Genomic DNA, 25343 nt, shown 5'->3' with positions numbered 1-25343 from the left:
ATTAATTATCAAGTATCTTCCCATAAAGAGAATTCAGGCCCAGTTGGTTGCACTAGTGAATTCTATTCTGTATAAGGAAAGAATTTATAACATTGTTACACATTTTGTCAGGAAACAGAGGGAGAGACAACATAACGAGTGGAGTACAGACAGACTCACACCTGTTTGGAACACAGTGCTGAGAGAGATTTGTTCTCTAGTCCATGAGCGTGGACTATCTTTCCATTTCTTTGTGTCATCTTCAATTTCTTTCATCATGGTCTCATAGTTTTCAGTGTACAGGTCTTTCACCCCCTAGTTAAGTTTGTTTTTGGGTATTGTATTATTTTTGGTGCATTTATAAATGGAATTGTTTTCTTAATTTCTTTTCGCTACTTCATTATTAGTGTATGGGTATGCAACAGATTTCTGTATATTGATTTGTATCCTCTGACCTTGCTAAATGCATTTATAAGTTCTTGTAGGTTTTTGGTGGAGTCTACAGTTTTCTATATATATTATCATGCCATCTGTATACACTGAAAATTTTACTTCTTCCTTACCAATTTTGATGCCTTTTATTTTTTTGTCTTGTCTGACTGCTATGGCTAGGACTTCCAGTACTATGTTGAATAAAAGTTGTGAGAGTGGACAGCCCTATCATGTTCCTGACCTTAGGGGAAAAGCTCTCAGTTTTTCACCATTGAGTATGATGTTAGCTGTGGGATTTTTTATACATGACCTTTATTTGTTGAGGTATATTCCCTCTAAACCTACTTTGTTGAGGGTTTTTATCATGAGTGGATGTTGTACTTTATCAAATGCTTTTTCTGCATCTATTGAAATAACCATATGGTCTTTATCCTTTCTCTTGTTGATGTGATGTATCACATTGGTTGGTGAATATTATTCCTGGGAATAAATCCCACTTGATCATGGTGAATGATTTTTTTAATGTGTTGTTGGATTCAGTTTGCTAATATTTTGTTGAGGATTTTTTGCATCTGTGTTCATCAGAGATATTGGCCTATAGTTTTCTTTTTTTGTAGTGTATTTTGTTTTGGTATCAGGGTAATGCTGGCTTTACAGAATGAGTTTGGAAGTTTTCTTTCTTCTTCCATTTTCGGTAATACTTTGAGAAGAATAAGCATTATTTAAATCTTTGTTAGCATTCACCTCTGAAGCCATTTGTCCCTGGATTTTTGTTTGTTGGGAGATTTTTGATTACTGATTCAATATCATTGTTAGTCATTGGTCTGTTCAAACTTTCTATTTCTCCCTTATTCAGTTTTGGGAGATTATTTGTTTCTAACAATTTATCCATTCTAGGTTATCCAATTTGTTGGTGTATAATTTTTATAATATTCTCTCCTAATCCTTTGTATTTCTTTGGTGTTGGTTGTTATTTCTCCTCTTTCATTTCTGATTTTATTTATTTTAGTCCTCTCTCTTTTTGATAAGTCTGGCTAAAGGTTTATCAATTTTTTGATCTTTTCAAAGAACCAGCTCCTGGTTTCATTGATCTGTTCTATTGTTGTCTAAGTCTGTTTCATTTATTTCTTCTCTAAACTTTATTATTTCCTTCCTTCTGCTGGCTTTTTTAGGCTTTGTTCGTTCTTCATTTTCTAGCTCCTTTAGGTGTAAGGTTAGGTTGTTTATTTGAGATATTTCTTGCTTCTTTATGTAGTCCTGTATTGTTACAATCTTCCCTCTTAGAGCAGCTCCTGTGGCATCCCAAAGAATTTGGACCATTGTGTTTTCATTTTCATTTGTCTCCATGTATTTTTTTTATTTCCTCTTCAATTTCTTAGTTGACCTATTCATTGTTTAGTAGCATGTTTTTAAATATCCATTTGGGGGCACCTGGGTGGCTCATTCGGTTAAGTGTCTGCCTTTGGCTCATGTCATGATCTCAGGGTCCTGGGATTGAGCCCCATGTTGGGCTCCCTGCTCAGCGGGGAGCCTGCTTCTCCCTCTCCCTCTGCTGCTCCCCCTGCTTGTGCTCTCTCTCTCAAATAAATAAATAAAACCTTAACAAAAAATATCCATTTGTTTGTGTCCTTTCCAGATTTTGTCTTGTGGTCGATTGCTAGTTTCATAACATTGTGGTCAGAAAAGATGTGTGAAAGGACTTCAATTTTTGAATATTTTGAGACCTTGTTTTTTGGCCTAACATGTGATCTCATATGGAGAATGTTCCATGTGCACTTGAAAAGACTGTATATTCTGCTGTTTTTGGATGGAATATTCTGAATCTCTCTGTTAATTCCAGCTGGTCCAGTGTGTCATTCAAAGCCACTGTTTCCTTGTCGATTTTCTGTTTGGTGATCTGTCCATTGAGGTAAGTGGGGGTGTTAAAGTCCCCTACTACTATTGTATTACTCTCATTTTTTTTCATTTATGTTTGTTAATAGCTGCTTTATGTATTTAGGTGCTCCCATGTTGGGTGCATAGATATTCACAATTGTTATGTCTTTTTGTTGACTGTTGCCTTTGTAGTGTTCTTATTTCTCTTGTTATAGCCTTTGTTTTAATGTCTATTTTGTTGAAGTATTGTTACCTCAGCTTTCTTTTCACTTCCATTTGCATAAATGTTTCTCCAGTCTTCACTTTCAATCTGTAGTCTTTAGGTCTAAAGTGAATCTCTTGTAGGCAGCATAATATGGGTCTTGTTTTCTTATCCATTCCATCACCCTCTGTTTTGATTGATAATCATTTAGTCCATTGACATTCAAAGCAATTACTGATAAGTATGTACTCATTGCCATTTTGTTATTTGTTTTACAGTTGGGTTTGTAGTTCTTCTCTGATCCTTTTTCTTTTCCTCTCCTGTCTTGTTGTTTGATGTTTTTTTGTTTTTTGTTTTGTTTTGTTTTGTTTTAGTGATATGCTTGGATTCCTTTCTCATTATTTTTTGCGTATCTATTAGTTTTTGATTTGTAGTTACCATTAGGTTTATATATAATATCCTGCGCATATAGCAGTCTATATTAAGTTGATGGTTGCTTAAGTTTGAACCCATTCTAAAAGCACTAAATTTTTACTGCCCCCCCCCATGTTATCGCACATGATGTCGTACTTTACATCCTTTTGTGAATCCCTTGACCAACATATTTTATAGACGTATTTGATTTTCTTGCTTTTGTGCTTTAACCTCCATACTGGTTTTATAAGTGAGGAATCTACTACTTTTATTGTGTTTGTATGTATCTGTGAAATTTTTTCCTTTGCTAATTTTCTTACTCCTGGTTATGGTCTTTACATTCTAAAGAATTCCCTTTAACATTTCTTATATGGTTGGTTTAGTGGTGATAAGCTTCTTCACCTTTTATTTGTCTGGGAAAATTTTTATCTTCTTCTTTTTATCCCTTCTAAATGATAACCTTGATGGATAGAATATTCTTGGTTGCAGGTTTTTTCCTTTCAGCACTTTGAATATATCATGCCTGCAAAGTTTCTGCTGAAAAATCAGCTGATAGTCTTATAGGGTTTCTCTTGTATATAGCTGTTTTCTCTTGTTGCTTTTAAAATTCTCTAATACCATTTTTTTGCCTTTTTAATTATGCTGTGTCTTGGTATGGATCTCTTTGGGTTGATTTTGTTGGGGACTTTCTGTGCCTTCTAGATCTGGATTTCTGTTTCCTTCCCCACATTAGGAAAGTTTTCAACTATTATTTCTTCAAGTAAATTTTCAACCCCCTTTTCTCTCTCTTTTCCTTCTGGGAATCCTGTAATGCAAATGTTATTATGCTTGATGGTGTTGCTGAGTTCCCATAATCTGTTCTCCTTTTTATTATTCATTTTTCTTTTGCTTTTCAGTGTGGTTGCCTCCATTACTCTGTCTTCTAGCTTACTGATACGTTCTTCTGCTTCCTCTAGTGTGCTCTTTATTCCATCTAGTGTGTTTCTAATTTCAGTTAATTGAGTTCTTCATGTCTGATTGGTTCATTTTTCTATTTTCTATTTCTTTTTTGAGGGTCTCACTGAGTCCTCCACTCCTTTCTCAGGTCTAGTGAACATCTTTATGATCATTACTTTGAATTCCGTTGCAAGCATATTGCTTATCTCCATTGAGCTCTTTTGCTCTGAATTTATCCTTTTTTTTTTTTTTTTAATTTTTTTTTTCCATTTGGGACATACTCCTCTGTCTCATTTGTCTCAGTCTCTGTGTCTGTTTTCATTTGTTAGGAAAGCAAGGTATGTCTCCTCATCTTGACAGTAGTGGCCTTACGAAGAGGCCCTGCTGCCCTCGAGGTGTTGGACGGTGTCCCCCGGTCACCAGAACCTGGCACTTCAGGTGTCTCCTGTGTGTGTTATGTGCATCCTGCTGTTGTGCTGGAGCCACGTTTGCCTTCCAGTCGTCTTCAGTGACCCTCTTTGCTTATCGTGGGTAGAGTTTGGTCCCTCTGCTGTAAGGGGCCAGTCTTGGCTGCCTTGGGTCAGACCAGATGCCTCCTCTTAGCCTGTTTGCTGGGCTGAAGTCACACCGTACTGCACAGTGCTCTCCTTGCGCTGGCCCCTAAGGGGCTTTCACTGGAGATGGGCCTGCAGTCGGGCCAGATCTCTGCCCCCACTTTGACTGTTGAGGTTGCAGTAACCAAACTCCAGGGCTCTCTCTTGCTGCCCCCTATGAGGTTTTTGTTGGCGGGTGGGGCTGGCAGACCAGATGTGTGCCCGCAGCCCACTGCTTGGGCTGCAGTTGAACTGGTGTGTGTGGTTATCTTCCCCTCTCTCCATGGCAGGTGTCCCTTTGGTGTGGTGCTGGTCACTGCAGGGTTGCTTGCAGAATGAGATGAGGAAGGTACTGCTCTGGATGGACTCCTGTCCTGTGGGCAGGTTGGATGGGGCAGATCCAGAGGATAACGCAGTGGTGGGGCCTTGGGTGTCAGACCCGGATGGGAACTGCAGCCACTTGAGAGGGATGCCTGCAGAGTGGGGCAGGTTGGGTGGAACGAGCCTGAAGGAGAATGTGGGATAGGGTGTGGTGTACTGTCAGCAAAGCTAGGTGGCCATTGTAGCTGCTGGTTCCTGTAGGTGTCCGGGTATCTAGATGGTGGGCAAGGAGAGAAATGGTGCCTGCCAGTTCTTGTGTTCTGGGAGAAGTCTCCTAAAGGTCTCTGTCCCTCCTGGGCATCATCTGTGATTAGTAAATATACCCTTCCTGTGAACCTCAGGAGTTTTTCATACTGCTATTTCTATGTTATATCTCAGTGGGTTGTTTGTTCTGCTGGCCCTTCAAGGGCAGGGACTGTTTCATATTGCCCTCAGGCTCTCCCAGACGTACACCTGCTGGTCTTTAAAGTGCCCTGAGTTAAGCCCCACTGATTGTAAAAACTCACGAAGCCCAGCCCCACTGGTTTTCAAAGCTCAGTGTTATGGGGCCTCATCTTCCCAGTGCAGGGTCCCCCATGTCAGGGGTGGCTGGTGTGGGGTCTGTTCCTCTCCAGTCTCCACACTCGTGGTCTCCCTCCTGTTTGTGGCTAGTTTGGTTCTGGAGTGGGTCTCTGCCCCTCCTCCTGCTCCAGTGTGGCCTACTGTCTACCATCAACTGTGGAGAGCCTGTCCTGCTGGTCTTAGGGTTTTTTTCTGGTTTAGTAGTTACACTGATGTGGCTGTCATCTAGGTTTATTCACAGGACAAGATGAGGTTGGAACTCTTCTACTCCACCATCTCCCGTGGAAGTCTGAGAAATCCCAATTCTCGGTATTTATTTGAAAGAATTGAAAGCAGGAACTCAAACAGATATTTATACATAAGTGTTTGTGACTTATATTCACAATATAATTATGACTTATATTCACAATAGCCAGGAGGTAGACCCAACTTAAATATTTATTGATGGTTGAATCAATAAAGAAAATATGTTATATCCATATAGTAGAACATTATTCAACCTTAGTGAAATTCTGACACATGCCACAACATAGATGGACCTTGAGTACATTATGCTAAAAACTCTAATGCTTCCAGAAGAAAGTAGAGTATCTTTTGGACCTTGAGGTAGGCAAAGATTTCATAGACAGCAGTCAAAAAGCACTGGATAGGAAAAAAAAATAAAGCAAATCTCATGAAAATTAAAAATTTCTCATGTGGTACACTGGTAGGGGTATGAAGGTGAGCCACAGATTTAGGGTAAATATTTTCAAAACATATACCTAAAAGTAACTTGTAGCTATAGTATGTGAAGAACTACTATAAATCAGCAATGAAAAGGCAGCTCAAAGGATGGACAAAAACTTGAACAGGTACTTTACAACAGATGGGTGTACTCAAGTCCAGTAAGCCCAAGGGCAGTGCTCAGCTTAAACCATCAGGTGAATGCAAACCTAAATCCCCAATGAGATTCCCTTTCCCAACCACGATGGTGTCTGCTGTGGAAAAGATCGAGTGTACCAAGTGTTCTAAAGATGTGTCAGGACTGGAGTCTCATACACGGCTGACGGAGATGTGAACTACCATAACCACTTGTGAGTGGTTTGGCGATTTTTTTAAAATTGAAACCTGCACTTACTATATGGCCCAGCAATTACATATTTAGACATTTAGAGAAGAGGAATGAAAATGCCCACATAAACACATGTATGTGAATCTTTGCTGCAGGTGTTTTGTAATAGCCCAGAACTGGACATAATGCAAATATCCAACAGCTGGAGAAGTATGAATGAATTACAATATATTCCTATGTTGTATTATGTCTCATCGGTAAAACCCTGTGAAGTATTGAAACATGCAGCCACGTGAATGAATATATCAAGCAGGTCGCGCTATAGCATAGTATCTATATGGTCATATAAAGTCTGTGCGATTCTATTTGTATGAAGATCAAGAGCCAAGGCAAGCTTGTCAAAATATTGAACAGTAGCTGTTTATTCAGGGTGGGGGTTGATTGGAAGGACACACACAGGAACTTTGGGTTGATAGATATGTCCTATGTCTCAACTGGGGTAATGGTTCTGTAGATAGATTTCCATCTATTAAAATTTATCAGTTGTACTTAAGATCTGAACATTTCACCACATGTACATTTTACGCTCTCTCCCCACACCTGTAAATTAATACTGATCTCTGTTTAATAGCTTTCCTTTTCATAGTGTCTCTTCACACTTTCTATAGAAGAGATGCAGGCTGCAGGTGGCGCATGGGGGTGGTTGGGTGGCCTCTGTTCTAAACTGCTAACCTGCTGGAGTTTTCCTAGGAACAGCATGAGCGTGGTGTGTTTGGTGGTGAAGGGTGTGGATCCTGGAGGTGTTCACACCTGGGCTCACATCTAGCAATGCCACTCGCCACGCTAATAACTGCAAGAGCTTCGTACCTCTGCTTCCTCGTTTGGGAAATCGTGGGAGTGCCTCCTCGGTGGGGTTGTGTGGAAGATTGCGTGGAGCCGTATCGTGCCTGACTGCTGCCTTCTTGCTGGCTCCCGGCTTCCACTTGTCCTGCGGCCTTCTTCACAGCACCCAGAACCCCCACACACTCAGATCGTGGCATCCCTGCTTAAAATCCCCAGTGCCTCCCTGTCAGACGTACCTGTCCCACCTCAGAAGCCCTCGTGCTGGTGCGTCCCTCCGCAGGGCAGTGTCCTCTCTGCCCACCACCTGCTCATTCACCTTCCACACCTGGGAGCTGCATGTTCTTGTGTCCTGGGAATTCTCATCTTTACAGAATGGCTGTTTATTCTTACTCTTCAAATTTCACATCGACAGAACTCTTCCCTGGCCTCACAATGAAGTAGGCAGTCTGTTTATCCTGTTTTCATTCCCGCCCTAGATGACTGCCTTTTGGGTGTCCCTTACCCATTAGCAAATCAGCTGCGTGAGACACAGCTCCTTGTCCACCTGATTCTCCACTGTACCCCCCGCCCTGAGGACGCTTACGAAGTAGGCGTTCAGTGACTCTTTGTGAGCTGAATCCAGGAGGTTAATATACTGAAATGGCCAAACACAGCGACTGGCCCCTGAGAGTCTGGTGTTAGTGGAAATCATTGCTGCAGCCGGCGAGGTGTGACCTGCCCCCTTAACAGAACGTAGACCTGAACCCCAAAGTTTGAGGAGTGTGAGAAGAAATACCCACAGATCACCTAAGAAACAAAAGTCACGCAGCACTTTGCAGCCAGTATGTGATTATTTATACAGGTTCTAGGGTAGAAAAATGAGTAATGAGAAGTCTGAATGAGTTTGAATGTCATTTCCCTGCAGCTTTTAATCCAGTGATTTTATACTTCTTTTCCTTCCTTCCCCACCCGTCTGTTTGTGCCAGTGTCTGTAGGAGGATCAGCTGTTTCACAGGACCAGGCCGAAGGGGAAAAAAAAAAAGGCCCGGGGCTTTCGGGATGTCCCTGAACAATGGGGTGATTGAGCTCTCCTTTTGTTTTAGACGTCCACACAGAAGCCGTGCAGGCGGCGCTGGCTAAACACAAAGAAAGGAAGATGGCGGTGCCCATGCCTTCCAAACGCAGGTCCTTGGTTGTGCAGACCTCGATGGACGCCTACACACCTCCAGGTGAGCGGTGGGCCCACTGTCCGCTTCCTAAAGTGACGAGCGAGCCTGGGAATTAATTCACCACTAGCTCAAGCAGTCCCGGGCTTTGTAGCTTTCAAACTAATGGTACTATAATTCAGATTTTGTGAACCGGAAGTCCAGTATGTGCACTCCAAATTAAACTTGGAAGGAAAATGAACATTAAGTATGTGTCTATACAAATACGTGTTTTAATCTTTTCATTGAGATTCATAAATGATACAGCCTTTAAAGTCTCATAAAGTTTTACCTGATCCTTCATGTAGCAAAAGGGAAGAGTTTGTGCCTCCACAGTTATAACTGAAGTTGGACTTCTCTTCTGCCTAGATTGGTCTGTACATATTCTCAAGTCCTTCAAAAATAAATATGCCATGAGGTTGTATTGAGAAACCAAATGAATTGAAAAATTTATGCAGTTACCTCAACTTGGAGTCCTCATCATTTTCCTGTAATGTGCAGGTAGTATTTTGGTCCCTGGACAATGCAGTGTCTGTCACAGTGCTTATTCTGTGGTGATGTGAAAGCAGCCACAGGCAACAGATCAGTGAGCGGCTGTGGCTGTGTGCCAATAAAACTTTATTTACAAAGACACGCAGAGGGCCAGTTTGGTCCACACGCCTGCTGACGACCCCAATCTAAATGGTTGATAACTACCTAAGTTCTCTGCTTCATTTTACCTAAATCATTATAATCTTTGTTTTATGATCTTCAAAACCAAAGTAAAGCACAAAGTTAAATTATCCAGGTACCTTTAGAAAACATGAAGGATCGAGCCTAATTTATTTGGTGTTTTTTCTGTGAATCAGGTTCCAACATTATTCATGTTGTTGCCACTGTGCCTTTCTGCAGACCTAAGTTACCTTGCACAATAGGAACAGAGGAACGTATACAACACTTTTTCGAGTATTTTGACGTTTAGTCCTGAGTGTTTGCAAGCAGTGAGAGTAGCAGAAGCACGCACTTCAACTCCCAAGATGCACACAACATAGTGATTCAGCATTTTTGCTCCTGTGATACATGTAGTCACCCTGTCAGCATTCGAAGTTAGTGCAGACTGTCGACTGTGTTCCCCACGCTGCACTTTGCATCCCCTGGACTCACCTGTTTTATAACCAGAAGTTTGTACCGCTCAGTCCCCTTCACTTGTCCTGTCCATCCTCCTACCCACCTCCCCTCTGGTAACCACCAGTTTGTTCTCCATATTTGAGTCTCTGGTTTTTGTATGTTCATTTGTTTTGTTTTTTTGTTAGATTCCATATGTGAGTAAAAACATACACTATTTGTCTTTCTCTGACTGACTTATTTCACTCTGCATAATGCCCTCAAGGTCCCTCCACATCGTAGCAAATGGCAAGATTTCATTCTTTTTATGGCTGAGTAGTATTCCATCGTATATATACACCACCTCTTTATCCATTCATCTGTCTGTGGACATTTGGGCTGTTTCCATATCTTGCTTATTGTAAATAATGCTACAAAAGACATAGGGGGGGCATATATCTTTTTGAATTAGGGTTTTCATTTTCTTCTGATAAATACCCAGAAGCAGAATTGCTGGGTCATAGGGTAGCTCTATTTTTAACTTTTGAGGAACCTCCATACTGTTTTCGAGAAGGGCTGCACCAGTTTGCGTTCCCACCAACAGTGTAAGAGGGTTCCCCTTTCTCCACATCCTCGCCAACACTTGTTATTTATTGTCTTTTTGATATTAGTCATTCTTACAGATGTGAAATGATACATGATTCTGATTTGTATTTGCCTGATGATGAGTGATGTTGAGTATCTTCTCATGTGTCTGTTGGCCATCTGCATATCTCCTCTGGAAAATGTCTGTTGAGGTCCTCTGCCCATTTTTTTACTCAGATAGTTTGGATTTTTTTTTTTTTTTTTTTGGTCTTGAGTTGTATGAGTTCTTTATATATTTTGGATATTAACCCCTTATCAGATACGTGATTTGCAAACATCTTCTTCCATTCAATAGGTTGCCTTTTTGTTTTGTTTATGGTTTCTTCCACTGTGCAAAGCTTTTTAGTTTGAGAGTCTTAATTACTTACTTGTGCTTTTGTCTCCCTTGTGTGAGGAGACAGGTCCAAAAAACATTGCTAATATGTCCCAAGAGTCTACTGGCTATTTTTTTTAGGACTCTTATGGTTTTCAGTGTCACATTTAGATCTGTAATCCATTTTGAGTTTGTTTTTGTGTATGGTGTAAGAAAGTGGTCAGTTTCATTCTTTTGCATGTAGCTCTCCAGTTTTCCCAACACCATTTGTTTAAGAGACTGTCTTTTTTTCCATTGCATAATCTTGCCTCATTTGTTATAGATTAATTGACCATATCAACAGGGATTTATGTCTGGACTCTCTATTCTATTAATGTGGTGAAAAGTTTTATTTTGTACATATTTTTGTAACAAACAGAATGGATTTACAAGGATAACAAACCCACTTAAACCAAGTGTTTAGAACTAGACAGTATTCAAGGAGATAGACATTTTTCTGAGCTACTTTTTTATGAAAAATGATGAGTTTAAAATGCAAGAAGCAGGGCGCCTGGGTGGCTCAGTCATTGAGCGTCTGCCTTCGGCTCACGTCATGATCCCAGGGTCCTGGGATTGAGTCCCACATCGGGCTCCCTCCTCAGCAGGAGGCCTGTTCTCCCTCTCCCACTCCCGCTGCTTGTGTTCCTGCTCTTGCTATCTCTGTCTCTGTCAAATAAATAAATGAAATCTTAAAAAAAAAAAAATGCAAGAAGCAATGTGATTATTTATGTATATGCTTTTTCACATGTTGAATCCATCCTCAGAAATGTTATTTTGTCATACATGATGAAAGACAAAACTTTAGAAAATCAAACATTGTACAGATATTTTTGCAAAATATAAAAGAACATTATTGGAAATGTTATTTTTGATGAAATTTTTGCATTTAATTATTTGACTAGCCCTTTCTTGTACACCATGTAATACCTTTTGTAAATTGTCATTTAAGAGTCCTAGCGATAATATCACATATGGAATAGTTTTGTACAATCAAATGCCAGTACCCTCATCATAACAATTTTTATTCACAACCTATTTTGTACGTAGCAGTTGTCTACATATTTATAACCATACTTGTACAAGACCTTAGGGCTAAGCTTCATTTTCTCTCATTCTGCTTTCCTTGGTTGCTGATAACATTTGTTAGAGTTCATCTCATGTCCACTGCTCTTCAGAGCATATTCCTGAAATATATGTTTTCTGTGTGAAAGGACTAGTCACTGACCAGTATCATAGTCTCTGGAAAAGATCTAATTAGGATGGTTACACTGCCAGTCTTTTATAGGAGAAGCTTTCCTTTGGTTTTTACATACAAAACTATAACAAGAATTTGCCAGCACTTCGGCTTCTCACCATAAAGAAATAACTGGTACCAGACTAACCCAAGCACTATAAGCAACTATAAAACTGCCCCAGATGAATGGGGCAGCTGTTCTGGCTGTGGACCTCCAGCAGTGAAAGAGCACCCTGAGAGCAGGACAACTTGTGAGGTGAGCCCCACGGTTCCCAGTGTTCTGCCTGGAAAAAATGTTCAGACCACGGCCCAGGGATTGAGATCTAAATGAGAATGGCCACTCTGCTCCCTTGAAGAGGCAGAGATCTGAGTTCAGCAGATGAAAGGACTAGAGCTTTCCACTGATCCACACTAGCAAAGAAAAACTCCAAGTCTGCTCAGGGTCAAGATGACCAACCAGTAATTGACATCCTTGCTAAAATAAGAATCATGAGGCTTTAGAGGAAGATTATAGAATCCAAAGTCTCAACATGCCACCCACAATGTCTACTACTCTGTAAACAATCACCAGGTATGAAGAGATATAGGAAATGTAATCTGTGGCCACAGGAAAAGGAATCAATATAAAATGAACATAAGATGGCCTCCATTGTGCTCTTGGTAACCACTAACCACGTGTGGCTGGCCTCAATTGTATTTGCTATAAATGTGAAATTCACACCATATTTTGTAGAGTTAATATGAAAAAAATCACTGGAAGGTATTTAATTTTCATATTTATTATTTATTGAAATATTTTGAGTTAAATAATACATTCTTAAAATTATATCTATTCATGTACTTTTTAATGTGGTTACTATAAGGTTTAAAACTATGTAATAAGACTCATATTTCTGTGGAGAGCTCTGGTTAGGTGTTTGAAATAACAGAAGACGGAGTTTTTAAATCTGTGATTATAAATATTTATTCAGCCAAATGAAAATAGGTTAAAGAACTAAAGGAAAATATTGTCTTAATATGTAAGCTGAGCAGAGAAAGGAAATTTCAGGGGCAATTTCACTGGATTAGTATAACATCAGATTGGAGAAGGAAGATGAAGGAGTCTGTACACCTGAAAAGAGATGAAGAGAAATTAACCAAACTGAAGAACAGGGAGACAAAATTAAAGAAGTTAACAGAAGAACCTTAAGTATCTATGGTACAATGTTAACCTACTTTTAACTGGACTCCAAGAAGGAAAAGAGAGTGAGAAGAGGACAGAAAAACTATTGGAAGAAATAAGAGTTAAGAACTTCTCTGATTGATGTAAAATGCCACCTTATAGATCCCAGAAGTTCAGTGAATCCAAAGTAGGATAAGTATAAAAAAATCATACCTAAGTTCACAATAGTCAAAGTGCTGAAATCCAAAGATTAAGAGGAAATCTTGAAAGTAATCAGAGGAAAACATATTACATACAAGAGAACATCATATGAATGACTTACATGAAGACACCATAGAGGCCAGAAGGCAATAGAAGGACATATTTAAAGTCCTAAAGGGAAAAAACAAAACTGTCAACTCATATCCAGAGAAAATATCCTTAACAAACAAGGATGGAATGAAGACATAATGAAATACACGAAAACTGAGAGAATATGGTGCCAGCAGAGATGCACTGCAAACATGTTAATGGATGTCATTTAGGCTGATGGGAACTGATACTAGACAAAAAACGTAATCTATAAAAATGAAAAAGAGCACTGGATACAGTAAGTAGTTGGGTAAACATGGAATACTATGCTTTCCTATTGTAATTTGCTTTAAAACACCTGTACTTACGACAAAGGTGGGTGAATGGAATTATACTGTTGTATGGTTAGTACTTTCGTGAATTGGGAAGCAGAATGTGAACAGTAGAAAATGAGTAGTGTCAGGTGTGTTATGAGTAGAGGTGAAAGAGAAAGTTTATAGTGTCAGATTTGAAGAGCAAATAGTTAGAATATTGACCCCATATTGGGTCTGTTAAGGATGCATACTGTTAGCCCTACATCAACCACTAAAAAATAAGTAGAGGTAAGAATTTAATAGAAGACATAAAATGAAACGTAAAAAAATATGGTTAGTAGAAGACAGGAACTAATGAATTGTTGAACACTACATCAAAAACTAATGATGTATTATATGTTGGCTAATTGAACATAATAAAAAAAAGAAGATTGGAAAAAATAGGAGAAATGAATGGAAAACAAATAGCAAAATACTAGATTTAAGTCCACTTATGTCAGTGATTACAATAATTATGAATGGACCAAATACTGAATTAAAAGATTGAAATTGTCAGACTGGTTAAAAAAAAAAAGAAGATACATCTCTATGTTGTCTATAAGAGACACAGCCATATTTTTTTTTTAAGTAAACTCTTCCTCCAGTGTGGGGCTCGAACTTCACAACCCGAAGATGCAGAGTCACATGCTGCACCAACTGAGCGAACCAGGACACATTTAAATAAAAAATTAGGATAATTAAGAATACAAGATTGAAGAAATACACAATGCAAACATTAAATGTAAAGCAAACAAGTCTTTCTTAATATCAAATAGCAAAACAAAGGTAGTACAAGATATAAAGAGGAACCTTGCATAATGGAAAGTGAACAATTCATCAGGAAGACATAATAATGAATATATAACCACAAGAGCATTATAATTTATAAAGGATAACCCCAAAGACACAGATGTAGTGAAAAGAAGGGCCATATGCACCCCAATGTTCATAGCAGCAATGTCCACAATAGCCAAACTGGAAAGAGCCGAGATGCCCTTCAGCAGATGAATGGATAAAGAAGATGTGGTCCATATATACTCAGCCATCAGAAAGGATGAATACCCAACTTTTATATCAACATGGATGGGACTGGAGATTATGCTAAGTGAAATAAGTCAAGCAGAGAAAGTCAATTATCATATGGTTTCACTTATTTGTGGAACATAAGGAATAGCATGGAGGACATTAGGAGAAGGAAGGGAAAAATGAAGGGGGGGAAATCAGAGGGGGAGACGAACCATGAGAGACTATGGACTCCTAGTAACAAACTGAGGGTTTTAGAGGGGAGGGGGGTGAGGGGATGGGTTAGCCCGGTGATGGGTATTTAGGAGGGCACATACTGCATGGAGCACTGGGTGTTATACGAAAACAGTGAATCATGGATCACTACATCAAAAACTAATGATGTATTGTATGGTGACTAACATAACATAATAAAATTAAATTAAAAAAATAATTTATAAAGGAGAAACTGGCATAATGAGGGAAAATAGAAAAATCAAGAATAATAACTGGAGATTTAAACAATACCTTTCTTAAAAAGTAGTCAAAACAACACTATCCTCCAACTTGATGCAGTTTATATTCACAGAATATTATACTCAACTACTGTAGAACACACATTCATCTTTAATACCTTTCTTGAGGTATAATTTACATTCCATAAAACTAATCTACTCTAAGTGTGTAACTCAATGATTTTTAATAAATATATAGATTTTGCAGCCATTGCCACAGTCTAGTTTTAGAACATTTCCATCACCCCAAAAGTTTCCTTGTGCCCATTTGCAGTTAATTCCCATTCTCACATTGAGCCATAGGGAGCCACTGATCTAATTTATATGCCTCTATAAATATTCTAGACATTTTATAAATAAAATTATAAAATACATTCTTTTGCATCTTGCTTCTTTAGGATAATATTTTTGAGCATCCTCCATGTTGTCACATGCATCGATTCATTCCTTCTTGTTGCTGAATTGTATCCTATTAGATACACCACATTTTGGTTATCCACTCACTAGTTGGTCAATATTTAGCTTCTTTCCAGTTTTTGGCTATTATGAATAAGATTGCTATCCACATTTACGTACATATGTTTGTGTATACATATATTATTTATCTTGAGTAGATTCCTAGGGGTTGAATTAATGAATCTTATGGTTAGTTTATGCTGAACTTTCAGGAAACTGCCAAATTGTTTCCATGTGGCTGCCACCATTTTACATTCCCACTAGCAATATATGAGGATTTCAGTTTCTCAGCATCCTTACCAACACTTAGTATTGTCGGTATTTTTTATTGTAGCTATTCTAGTGGATATGAAATGTAATCTCATCGTGGTTTTAATTTGCGTTTTTGAATGGGCCTATTTGCTATTTGTATATATTCATTGGCTAAGTGTCCACACTTTTTCCCATTTTTAAAATGAATTGTCTGTCTTCTCCCTCGTTAAGAGTTCTTTATATAATCTGATTTCAAGTCCTTTGCCAGATACACAATTTGCAAACTATGTTTGCCTTCCCTTAATTGTGTCTAGATCTGTATAAAGATATTTTGTAACTTTATCTTATATCCTGTGACCTTGCTAAACATTCATTAATTCAAGAATTGTTTAGTGTATTCCTTGGGATTTTCTAAATACAAGATCATATTATCTGTGACTAAAGAATGTTTTAATGTTTCCGTTCCAATCTGGATGCCTTTAAGTTACTCTTTTTGCTGTATTTCACTGGCTGGAGCTTTAGCAGATAATGTTGAATAAAAGTGGTAAGAGGGGATATCCTTACCTGAGTCTTGATCTTAGGGGAAACATGTTCAGTCTGAACATTAAATGCAGTGTTAGCTATGGGTTTTCACAGATGCCCTATGTTAGGTTGAGGAAGTTCCTTTCTATTCCTGCACTGTGGAGAGGTTTTATCATGTTAATGTTAGATTTTGTGAAATACTTTTTCTGTGACTTTCAGGGTTAATTTAGGGTTTTTCTCCCTTTATTTATATGAGGTATAACATTAATTCACTTTTGAATGTCACCACTTGGTCCTGGTGTGTACTAACCATTTTATATGTTGCTCGATTGTTTGCTAATACTTTTTGAGGATTTTTGTGTCTGTGTCACAAGGGATATTTTTCTGTGATTTTCTTGTGAAAAGGTGTGGGGTAAGAATGAAAGGTTGACAGTAAAGAGGCATGAGAACACTTGGTAGGGAGATGGTAATATTTGGATGGATATATGGGTATATGCATTTCTCAAAAACTGTAAATCTGAGGACTTGAACATTTTTCCCAACAAGATACGGATGGCCAATAATGCAAGAAAAAATGTACCGCATCAGAGATCATTAGGGAAACACAAGTCAAAACCACAATGAGATACCACCTCTACCACCTCACACCCACTAGGATGGCTACTGTAAAAAAAAAAAAAAAGCAGAAAATTACAAGTGTTGTGAGGACATGGAGAAATTTGAACCTTTGTGCACTGTTGGTGGCAATGGAAAAAGGTGCCACCTCTGTGGTAAACAGTATGGCAGTTTCATACAAAATTAAAAATAAAAATATTACATGACCCAGCAAGTCCACTTCTGGGTCTATAGCCAAAAGGATTGAATGCAGGGTCTCAAAGAGATAATTGTACGGCCATATTCAGAAGAGCGCTATGATAGCTAGGACATGGAAGCAACCCATGTCCATCCACAGATGAATGTGTAAGTAAAATGTAGTATACACATGAGACAGAATATAATTCACCCTTAAAAAGGAAGGACATTCTGCAATACACCACAACATGGATGAATCTTGAGGATGTTATGCTGAGTGAAATAGCCATGCACACAAAGACGAATACTGTATGATTTCACTTGTATGAGGTACTTAGAGTGGCCCACGTCATGTATAGAGAAAGCAAAATGGTGGTCCAGGGCCTGTGGGGAGGGGAGAATGGAGGGTTATTGTTTAATGGGGACACAGTTTCAGATCTGCGAGATGAAGAGAACCTATTGAGGAAAATGGTGGGGACGGTTGCACAGATTATGAGTGTATTTGATACTACCGAGCTTCTTTAAAATGGTTAAGGTGGTAAATTTTAGGTTGTATTTTATCACAATCAAAAAAATTGAAAGAAGTCTTAGGTCTGAATACAAAAAAAAAGTATCAATTTTACTTTTCTGTAAATTATAATCCCGCTATTTTATGAAGCAGGACAGAGGGAGAGAATTTGTCAGGCTCTTACTTTTACTGCTGTTTTTCTAACAAATTCCTAACAGACTTTCAAAAATATTCCAGATAGTGCAGGTCATGTCACAATTTTAACAAAATGTGAGTATAAATATTCTTCACAAATATTGTTGTGTTGGAAAAAAAAAAGAATCCCGTGTCTTGACTTAAGAAAATTGTCATTTCTCTCATTGTCATTAGATGTTCTTGAGCTACTCATAGACTTTTATCCCTCCTGGCATCTCCCATAACTCACAGTGGTAGGACCCAGAATTCACTCTTACATGGGTGTTTAAATAACAAGTACACCAATATTTAATTCTTGAAAACTTCTCAGCTTGGGGAAATCTTATTAAATGAAAATAGTTCCATTAATTTTAATGTACAGAGTGACATGTTTTTATCTCAATCTAAGATGCACAATTTTCACAGAGGAAAAAAATTAGTAAAGAGTGAAAAAATTTTATTAGAAATGAATTTTTTTTAAGATTTTATTTATTTATCTGATAGAGACACAGCGAGAGAGGGAACACAAGCAGGGGGAGTGGGAGAGGGAGAAGCAGGCTTCCCGCTGAGCAGAGAGCCCGAGGCGGGGCTCGATCCCAGGACTCTGGGATCATGACCTGAGCCGAGGCAGACTCTTAGCCCACTGAGCCACCCAGGCGCCCCTAGAAATGAATGTTAAATACATTTAGCTTGCTCTTAATATGTAATGTGATGACGTATTGTCCTCACCAGAGGAGGAAGCAAAGTCTTGAGCATGTAGGTTGGTGGGAAAGAGATGGCAGTCCTTCTAACTTCTACACCATTGTCTCCACTGACATCTTACTCTTCGAGGACGCACATGGTTATCTTCACTCGCACAGAATTTAAAAATAAATTATAGCTCAGAGAAACACCTCTGGTCTCTAAAGGGCTACAAACACACTTTGAAACACATGCAAGTTCAACACCTCTTAGAGAATGCTGCCCCCATCCCTCTCACTTGCTGTATGCATGCCTGGAAATATTTGGTTTCTTCCCAAACTGTTGAGTGGAGCAAGTTGGCCGAGTGTCTTTGCCTGAAATTGTAATATCAAAACAAACAAACACACACATTTTTGTAGCATATTTATTTAAGGTGTTCTGGATGAAAAGTTCATTATACTAAAAAAATAATGCATTATCTGAGATGTGGTGTAACTGGTTTTTAAGAGAGTTCAAAGCAAAAGGTGTTGGACAGGTAATGCGTGTGGTGGGTCTTTGCTGGCGACGTTGGGTCTGGGTGTGTTTCTGGTCTGATGCACAGCGCATCTCCTCTCTTTCACAGATACGTCTTCTGGCTCGGAAGACGAAGGCTCGGTGCAGGGTGACTCCCAGGGGACCCCCACCTCCAGCCAGGGCAGCATCAACATGGAGCACTGGATCAGCCAGGCCATCCACGGCTCCACCACCTCCACGACCTCTTCCTCTTCTACCCAAAGTGGGGGGAGCGGCGCCGCCCACAGGCTGGCCGACGTCATGGCCCAGACGCACATAGGTGAGTGCCTCGCTCTCCTCGGTGAGCAGGGGGCTTTAGTGGCTGTGCCCTTGGCGTTTACAAATCCATCTGTGCATCTCAGCCGCGGGATCCATTCGAAGGACAGCACGGAGCCCAGCTCCAACTCTGGCTGCTTTGCTGCTTTTGTGAAACCCTTGGTTTTGCTGGTTTTCAGCATTCCGATGTCTCTGACGGCTAGACTGTCAGGGGCTTTCTGCGCATAAAGGAAAGCATGCTCATTTGTTAGGGCGCCGTGGAACCCTGTGTCTGCACGTTTTCTCCTCACGCTAAAACACGCTTCTACGTGGAGTTTTAATAGTGCTGATAAACAAGGCAGGGGATTTTAAAGTGAATTTGCTATTACTTTGGGTATTGTTTGAGGAGGTGGGGGCCTTAATCGCTTCTGCTGTAGCCTGCTCTCCACCCTTGGTATTCAGAGTTCTTGGCTGGTGCGTGTTCTATCCTCTGTGGGTTCTGTGATGAGTAAGATCCTCTCTATCGGAACAAGCACAGTTAGGAAGCATTGCCTGAGGTGTTTGAAACTAGCGTGAAAAGGAGATTAAGTAAGAATTACCGGAGCAGAAGAGGGCGCGTTGGATGAGCTGTGGTGCTGTCAGAATTGTGGGCAAAGGAGGGGCATGTCTTTCTGTCACCACCGTGCCCGATGCTCCTTATGACCGGGAAACGAGTCCTTGTCTGGTATGCAAGGGGCAGTGGGGCAAGTACGGCGTCCAGATCTCTGCTCGCCCATTTCAGCGACGGATTAAGACTCTTGAACTTCCCAGTAAAGATCGTTCACAGACTGAATTGCTTGCTTTGAATGTGGTGCCAGGATAGTTCAGGATGTCCCCATTCAAACCGCGACATGGACACGGATCACCTCCCCACAGGACACGCACCCCTCACTGGGCCGCATGTACCCCTCGCCACACCAAACCTCATGTCTGCAGAAATCCCAAACTTAGGGAACAGGTAGAGATCGTACAAACATCTCAGACTCACAGGCTTTTGTTTCTAGATTATTAGCTACTTGAGAGAGTTCACAGAAACGCAAACCACTTTTTTAGGACTTTGCCCCCGGAGCACTCACTCAAATGAAGTTGAAGTTAAATGCTTCAGCTTTGAATTTTGCTGATAAAAGAATCAGAGGTGAGCTCTTTCTTCTCCGGCAGAAACTAGTCTGGTCTCCCTTCCCACACGAACGGCTGCTGACATCTTCAGAAAACACTTCTTCCTGTTTCGTTTTTTAGTGGGAAAAAAAAGGAACAATGATTCTTTGCTTTGTACCTCTCAGAGCTGTGGTGAGTAAAAAGGAGGAAATGGGAAAATTCTCATCTTTTGGACAGTGACGGTCCAGTGCCAGGTGGCATTATCAGAGCTCAGTTTTCCACCCATGAGTGACAGCAACACCGAGAGTCAGTTAAAAACTAAAGAGAGCTGTGTGGGCGTGACGTAGGTCAGCTTCGTCTCGCGTGCATTCCGGAGCCTGAGGTGGCATCCGGGCGGGTCGTCCGACACCTGTGCGGATGGTTAGACGTGGGGTGTGGGGTCCATCCTCGTCTGCCGCTCACTCCAGCCTGGGGAGCCTGTGCGCTCTGATTCTGTTCACTTTTAAGGAAGAATCAGAATCTTGCCAAGAGAAACCTATAATTCCAAACAAATTAATCACTGCCTTCGGTTCTCCCTTTGTGACGTTTCGTGTGAAATCCTGGAGGAAATTATAGCGTGGAGGATTAAATTTATCCAGACTATAAAAGGTGGCGTGACTCACGTGCCTCACGTCTCAAGGCAACCCGAACAGAGCCTACAGCGTCTGACGCTAGTCATTCCTAATCGGGCACAAAGAGAAGTTCCTAGAATATCTGGAAATTTTCTGTAAATAGGAAAAATCTTGAAAGAAAGCAGTGGCAAAATACAATAAAACAGGGAATAAAGGAGAACGACAATTCCTCTGGCGGAGCAGAAGAGGTGAAGCTCGCACACCTGGGGCGGGGGTCTCCCTGCACAGCCTCTCACCCCCGAGAGCTCCCTGACCTCTGTACTGTCAGCATGCTTTCCCGTCAAAGGGCCGGAGAGTAAGTGACTTGGGCTTCGTGGGCCCAGTGGTGTCTCTGCAGCTCTTCCACCCTGCTCTCTAGAACAAAGGCATCTGTAAGCAGGTGGGCGTGTCCATGTGGCAATAAAACTTTATTTATAAGAACAGGTGGCAGGCTGCCCCTGATCCACCGCTGGCCACCTCCTGCTAGAGAGCTCTACACCAGGCTCCTGGGACAGCAGGGAAAGGCGGACAGTGAGTTAGCTCACCCCAGGCAGCACGGACACTCCACCATGGGTTACAGATTTCTTGGGGCTCCTTTGGTGATCCAGGACTGGCTTGAGAGCAGGACCCGTGGCAGCTACCCCGACTGGGGGGTTTTTAGTTAGGTCCTCATGCAGGCTTCTCACCCTGTGTCATCACGTTTAGTTGAGCGGGAAGCTGATCCCTGCAGAAACGCTCGGGGACGGGGAGCAAACGTGTCCATCTGTGTCCATCTGCTTGAGGAACGTTCTCTAACCACTGACGCCTCTCCAGCTCAGACGTCGTCCTGTCTCTCGCTGCGTCTTCCTGTTTCCTTTCCTGGAGAGGAGTGCTCGCTCTTCTGAGGCCCATCCTTTCCTCTGATGCTGGCTCCCGGGAGGTCAGCTCTTCCCTCCCAGCTTGGGGTGTCGCCAGCCGCTCACGGTCTCTGCTCACAGCCTGCACCACACGCCAGCCCCCCCGCCCCCCGCACCAGGGCTCCTGTCCCGCCCTGTCTCTCCACGTTCTTGCTGACTTTGTGCACTCATGCGGTTTTCAAGGCCACCTGCTCTTCACCGACACGCAGATCTGCATTTCCCACCATGAAATCCCTCACAGCCCCCATTTCAGAGCGCCTCCCAACACTGCACACGGGTCCCCCATACCCCGAGACCAGCCTGTCGAAGAGGCTGTCCTCCCAGGAGCAGGCTTGAGACCCGAGCGCCGTGGCTCCTTGTCCCCATCACCCTCGTGCATCCACGTCTGGGTGTTCGGCTGCCACACGTGTTGCAAGCCTTGTTCCTCTCCGAGACTGTCCCCAGACCCCCGCCTCCCTTCTGGACTGTCTCAGGCCCTTATGCCCTCACGTCCTTGCCTTTCTAGTTGTTCTGAGCCCTGCTGCTCCTTCAGCACTGTTAGGACACAGGTCCACTCCTGTCTCTTCCCAGAAATGCTCCTGCGATTTTCACCTCTCAGCACTCGCTTCTTTGGATTTTATACGTAGACTCAAAGTAATGACTTTTGCATCCAGAAGTATCTCAACCCCTCCTCCTCCATGCACCCTGTACCACAGGGGCACCTCACTGGCCTGCACACTCACACCCTGGTGCACACCGGAGACACGCATCTGTTTAGTTCTGCCGTTTGTGACATTTAAATGCATTTAACTCGGAAAGTAGTAACAGTCATTTACACCTTTATGCACATGAGTTTCACAGATTCTCTCTTGGAGCTTCTAAGAGGGTCCTCGCATACAGGGAGAAAAGGCGGAGGGAAGCCTGCAGGCCTGGGCGCCGGCCCGAGGGTAAGCACACCCTAGCCAGGGCGTCAGGGCGCCCTGTCATGTAGTTCCTTCAGCCCGGTGAGGGCTCACCACCCCTTGTTCTGCAGGGGGGAGACTGAGGCCCAGGAATGTTGGCGTGAGGCCACAGGTGCCCAGCGGGTCGGTGGTCAGCAGGACCTGGCAGACCTGTGGGATGCAGGAGCACCAGCTCATCACAACGGAAGGGAGCTCCTTTCCAGACAAAAGCTCAGTTACACCTTGCATTAACAACAAAGACTTCATTGTCCCTAGCACCCACCCCCCCACAGGGTCTGTGGTCTGTGGAGGTGTTGGGACAGTTGGAGCCTGTCATCAGGAATTTGAACTTGAGGATATAAAAATCAAGAGGCTCTTGTTCGAAGTCGAAGGTTCCTGTTCTGATATTGGCACATACTTCCTAAGACCTACCTGTCTGACCGTTGCTGTCCTATCTTCATGGGATCACATGGCATCCGTGTGGGAGGGCAGAGAACCTGGCGATCCTCCTGAAGTCACCCCTGACTCAGAACTTTGGCCGGAGAAATGTTGGTGCATAGAACCACCTAGCCCTGTTGCAACCACCTCTAGCGGCGGTCTGTGGATGGTCCGCCTGAAATGTGAAAGGCCAGTGTGGATCACCACCAGCAGTAACGGGTTAGGCCGACGGCTGGTGAGACTCGGGGCAGGTCCTCTCTCCGGATCGGCTGTGCTGAGGGTGGACCCGAGCAGGGAGCCGTCAGGCACAGGCCCCCGCAGAGCGGATGTTCTGACCCCTCCGAGGCCAGCTCCTTCCAAGAAGGTCACGTCTGGCTCACCTCCATGACTCCATCGAGGAGCCTGCTTTTCCACCCCCACGGGGAAGGTGTGCGAGCCAGAGCAGCTGGGCACGCAGGGTGGTCTGGGGGGTAACAGGGAGCCCATTTCCCACTTCCTCGTCAGTGCTAACGGAGGTCCAGGTGACTGCAGGGACTCGGGGTGTGGGGCATTCTGCATGAGCGAAGCTCGGGTTCCCCTGAACGCATTGCTTGTGACCTGCATCCGTCAGTGGGCCACGAGCACACGCTTTCTACATGTAAAAGCCAGATTTCCTACTGTTCCCTCAGAAGTTATTTGGGGACTGAGCAGTAACTAACACGGCTTTAAAGTGGAATCTGTCACCACTTACCCTAGGTATCCCCGCCATACAGTCAGAATTAAAGCTGCTTTTCAGCCGGTGTTGGAATATCTGTGGTTGTCGAAGTGTTGCTTTATTTATTCTGTGTTCATTCATTCTTCAGACCGTTTCTCCAACATGGGCTGAGCGCTGATGCCGTGGGCTGGTTGGAGTCACTTCAGTGTCTGAGTAGGACCCGGGGAGCCACACGGAGCTGGAGACTTAGGTCAGGAAGCAGGGGGTTTCCAGGTTCAGCCGGGAGACCAGCCTGCACCCTGAGACAGTCTTGGCCAGAAACCGCTGTCCAGGTGGGGTGGAGACCAGGGCATTGCTGGCAAGAACACCCAGGGGGTGTCCGAGGAGTGAGCTGGACCCCTGCTACCCGGTCATAAGGGCGGCTGAACTGCGCCCCCTCCCGCCTCCCTCCCCACACCTGTGCCATCTTGAGTTGCAGATTCTGGAGGAACCATCAGCTGCTGGGAGCAAAGTCATATAGCATCAATGACACAAGACCCACCTGTGGGGGCAGCTCTGGGGGGTTCTCAGTGGAGGAGGTGACCCTTAACAGGTGGCTGGAGGGTAGCCACCATTTTTTTCTTGATTTTAAAAGGACCGGGAACTGATACAAGAACCAGTGTGCTCACTTGCTCAGAAAATACATACTGGCCCTGAGGATGTCAAGGTGCTCCTGGCACACGTGACCATCCGTGGCTTACGCCGGGAGCTGATGAGCAGGTGCTCCTGCCGCACGTGGCCGTCCGTGGCTCACGTCGGGAGCTGATGAGCAGGTGCTCCTGGCACACGTGGCTGTCCGTGGCTCACGTGGGGGAGCTGATGAGCAGGTGCTCCTGGCACACGTGACTGTCCGTGGCTCACACCAGGAGCTGATGAGCAAGTGCTCCTGGCACACGTGGCCGTCCTTGGCTCACGCCGGGAGCTGATGAGCATTACAGCCCTTTGAGCCGTGCCTCCAGCCTGAGTCCACTGTTCTTGCCCATCAACAAGTGTTTCTTGAGCATCTGTTACACGTGAGCTTCCTTCAGAGTTGAATACGTGGAGTCCCGATCTTCATCAGAACAGGGCATGGCGTGTCTCGCAGCGGCACTGGCCTCTGGCGCCCCAACAGAAGCCAGCGGTGAGGGGAGCAACCCCACAGTGGAGGGGAGGGGACACACACACATCAGTAAATTTGGAAGGCACTTTGAGGTCCCCCAGCTGTCACTGTTACCATTTTTCCACCACCAGATGTATCAGAATCATTCTTCCCCCAGCGTCAGAGCAGAGCATTCCCAGCACAAACCCCAATG

General features: G+C 42.8%; 1 protein-coding gene across 1 annotated transcript in view; it reads left to right on the top strand.

The window, feature by feature from the left end:
* Positions 1-25343, top strand: part of DIP2C (disco interacting protein 2 homolog C) — a 203268-nt gene that overhangs the window by 41819 nt on the left and 136106 nt on the right. Inside the window, exons 5-6 of the mRNA XM_032425522.1 lie at positions 8350-8475; positions 19096-19305. Coding sequence (XP_032281413.1) covers positions 8350-8475; positions 19096-19305 — 336 coding nt within the window. The remainder of the gene's footprint in view (positions 1-8349; positions 8476-19095; positions 19306-25343) is intronic.

This window comes from Phoca vitulina, unplaced genomic scaffold, assembly GCF_004348235.1.
Source record: "Phoca vitulina isolate PV1807 unplaced genomic scaffold, GSC_HSeal_1.0 scaffold33, whole genome shotgun sequence".
Lineage (NCBI taxonomy): Eukaryota > Metazoa > Chordata > Mammalia > Carnivora > Phocidae > Phoca > Phoca vitulina.
The sequence above is the reverse complement of the archived record's forward strand: the minus strand, read 5'-3'. Positions and strand labels throughout refer to the sequence as shown.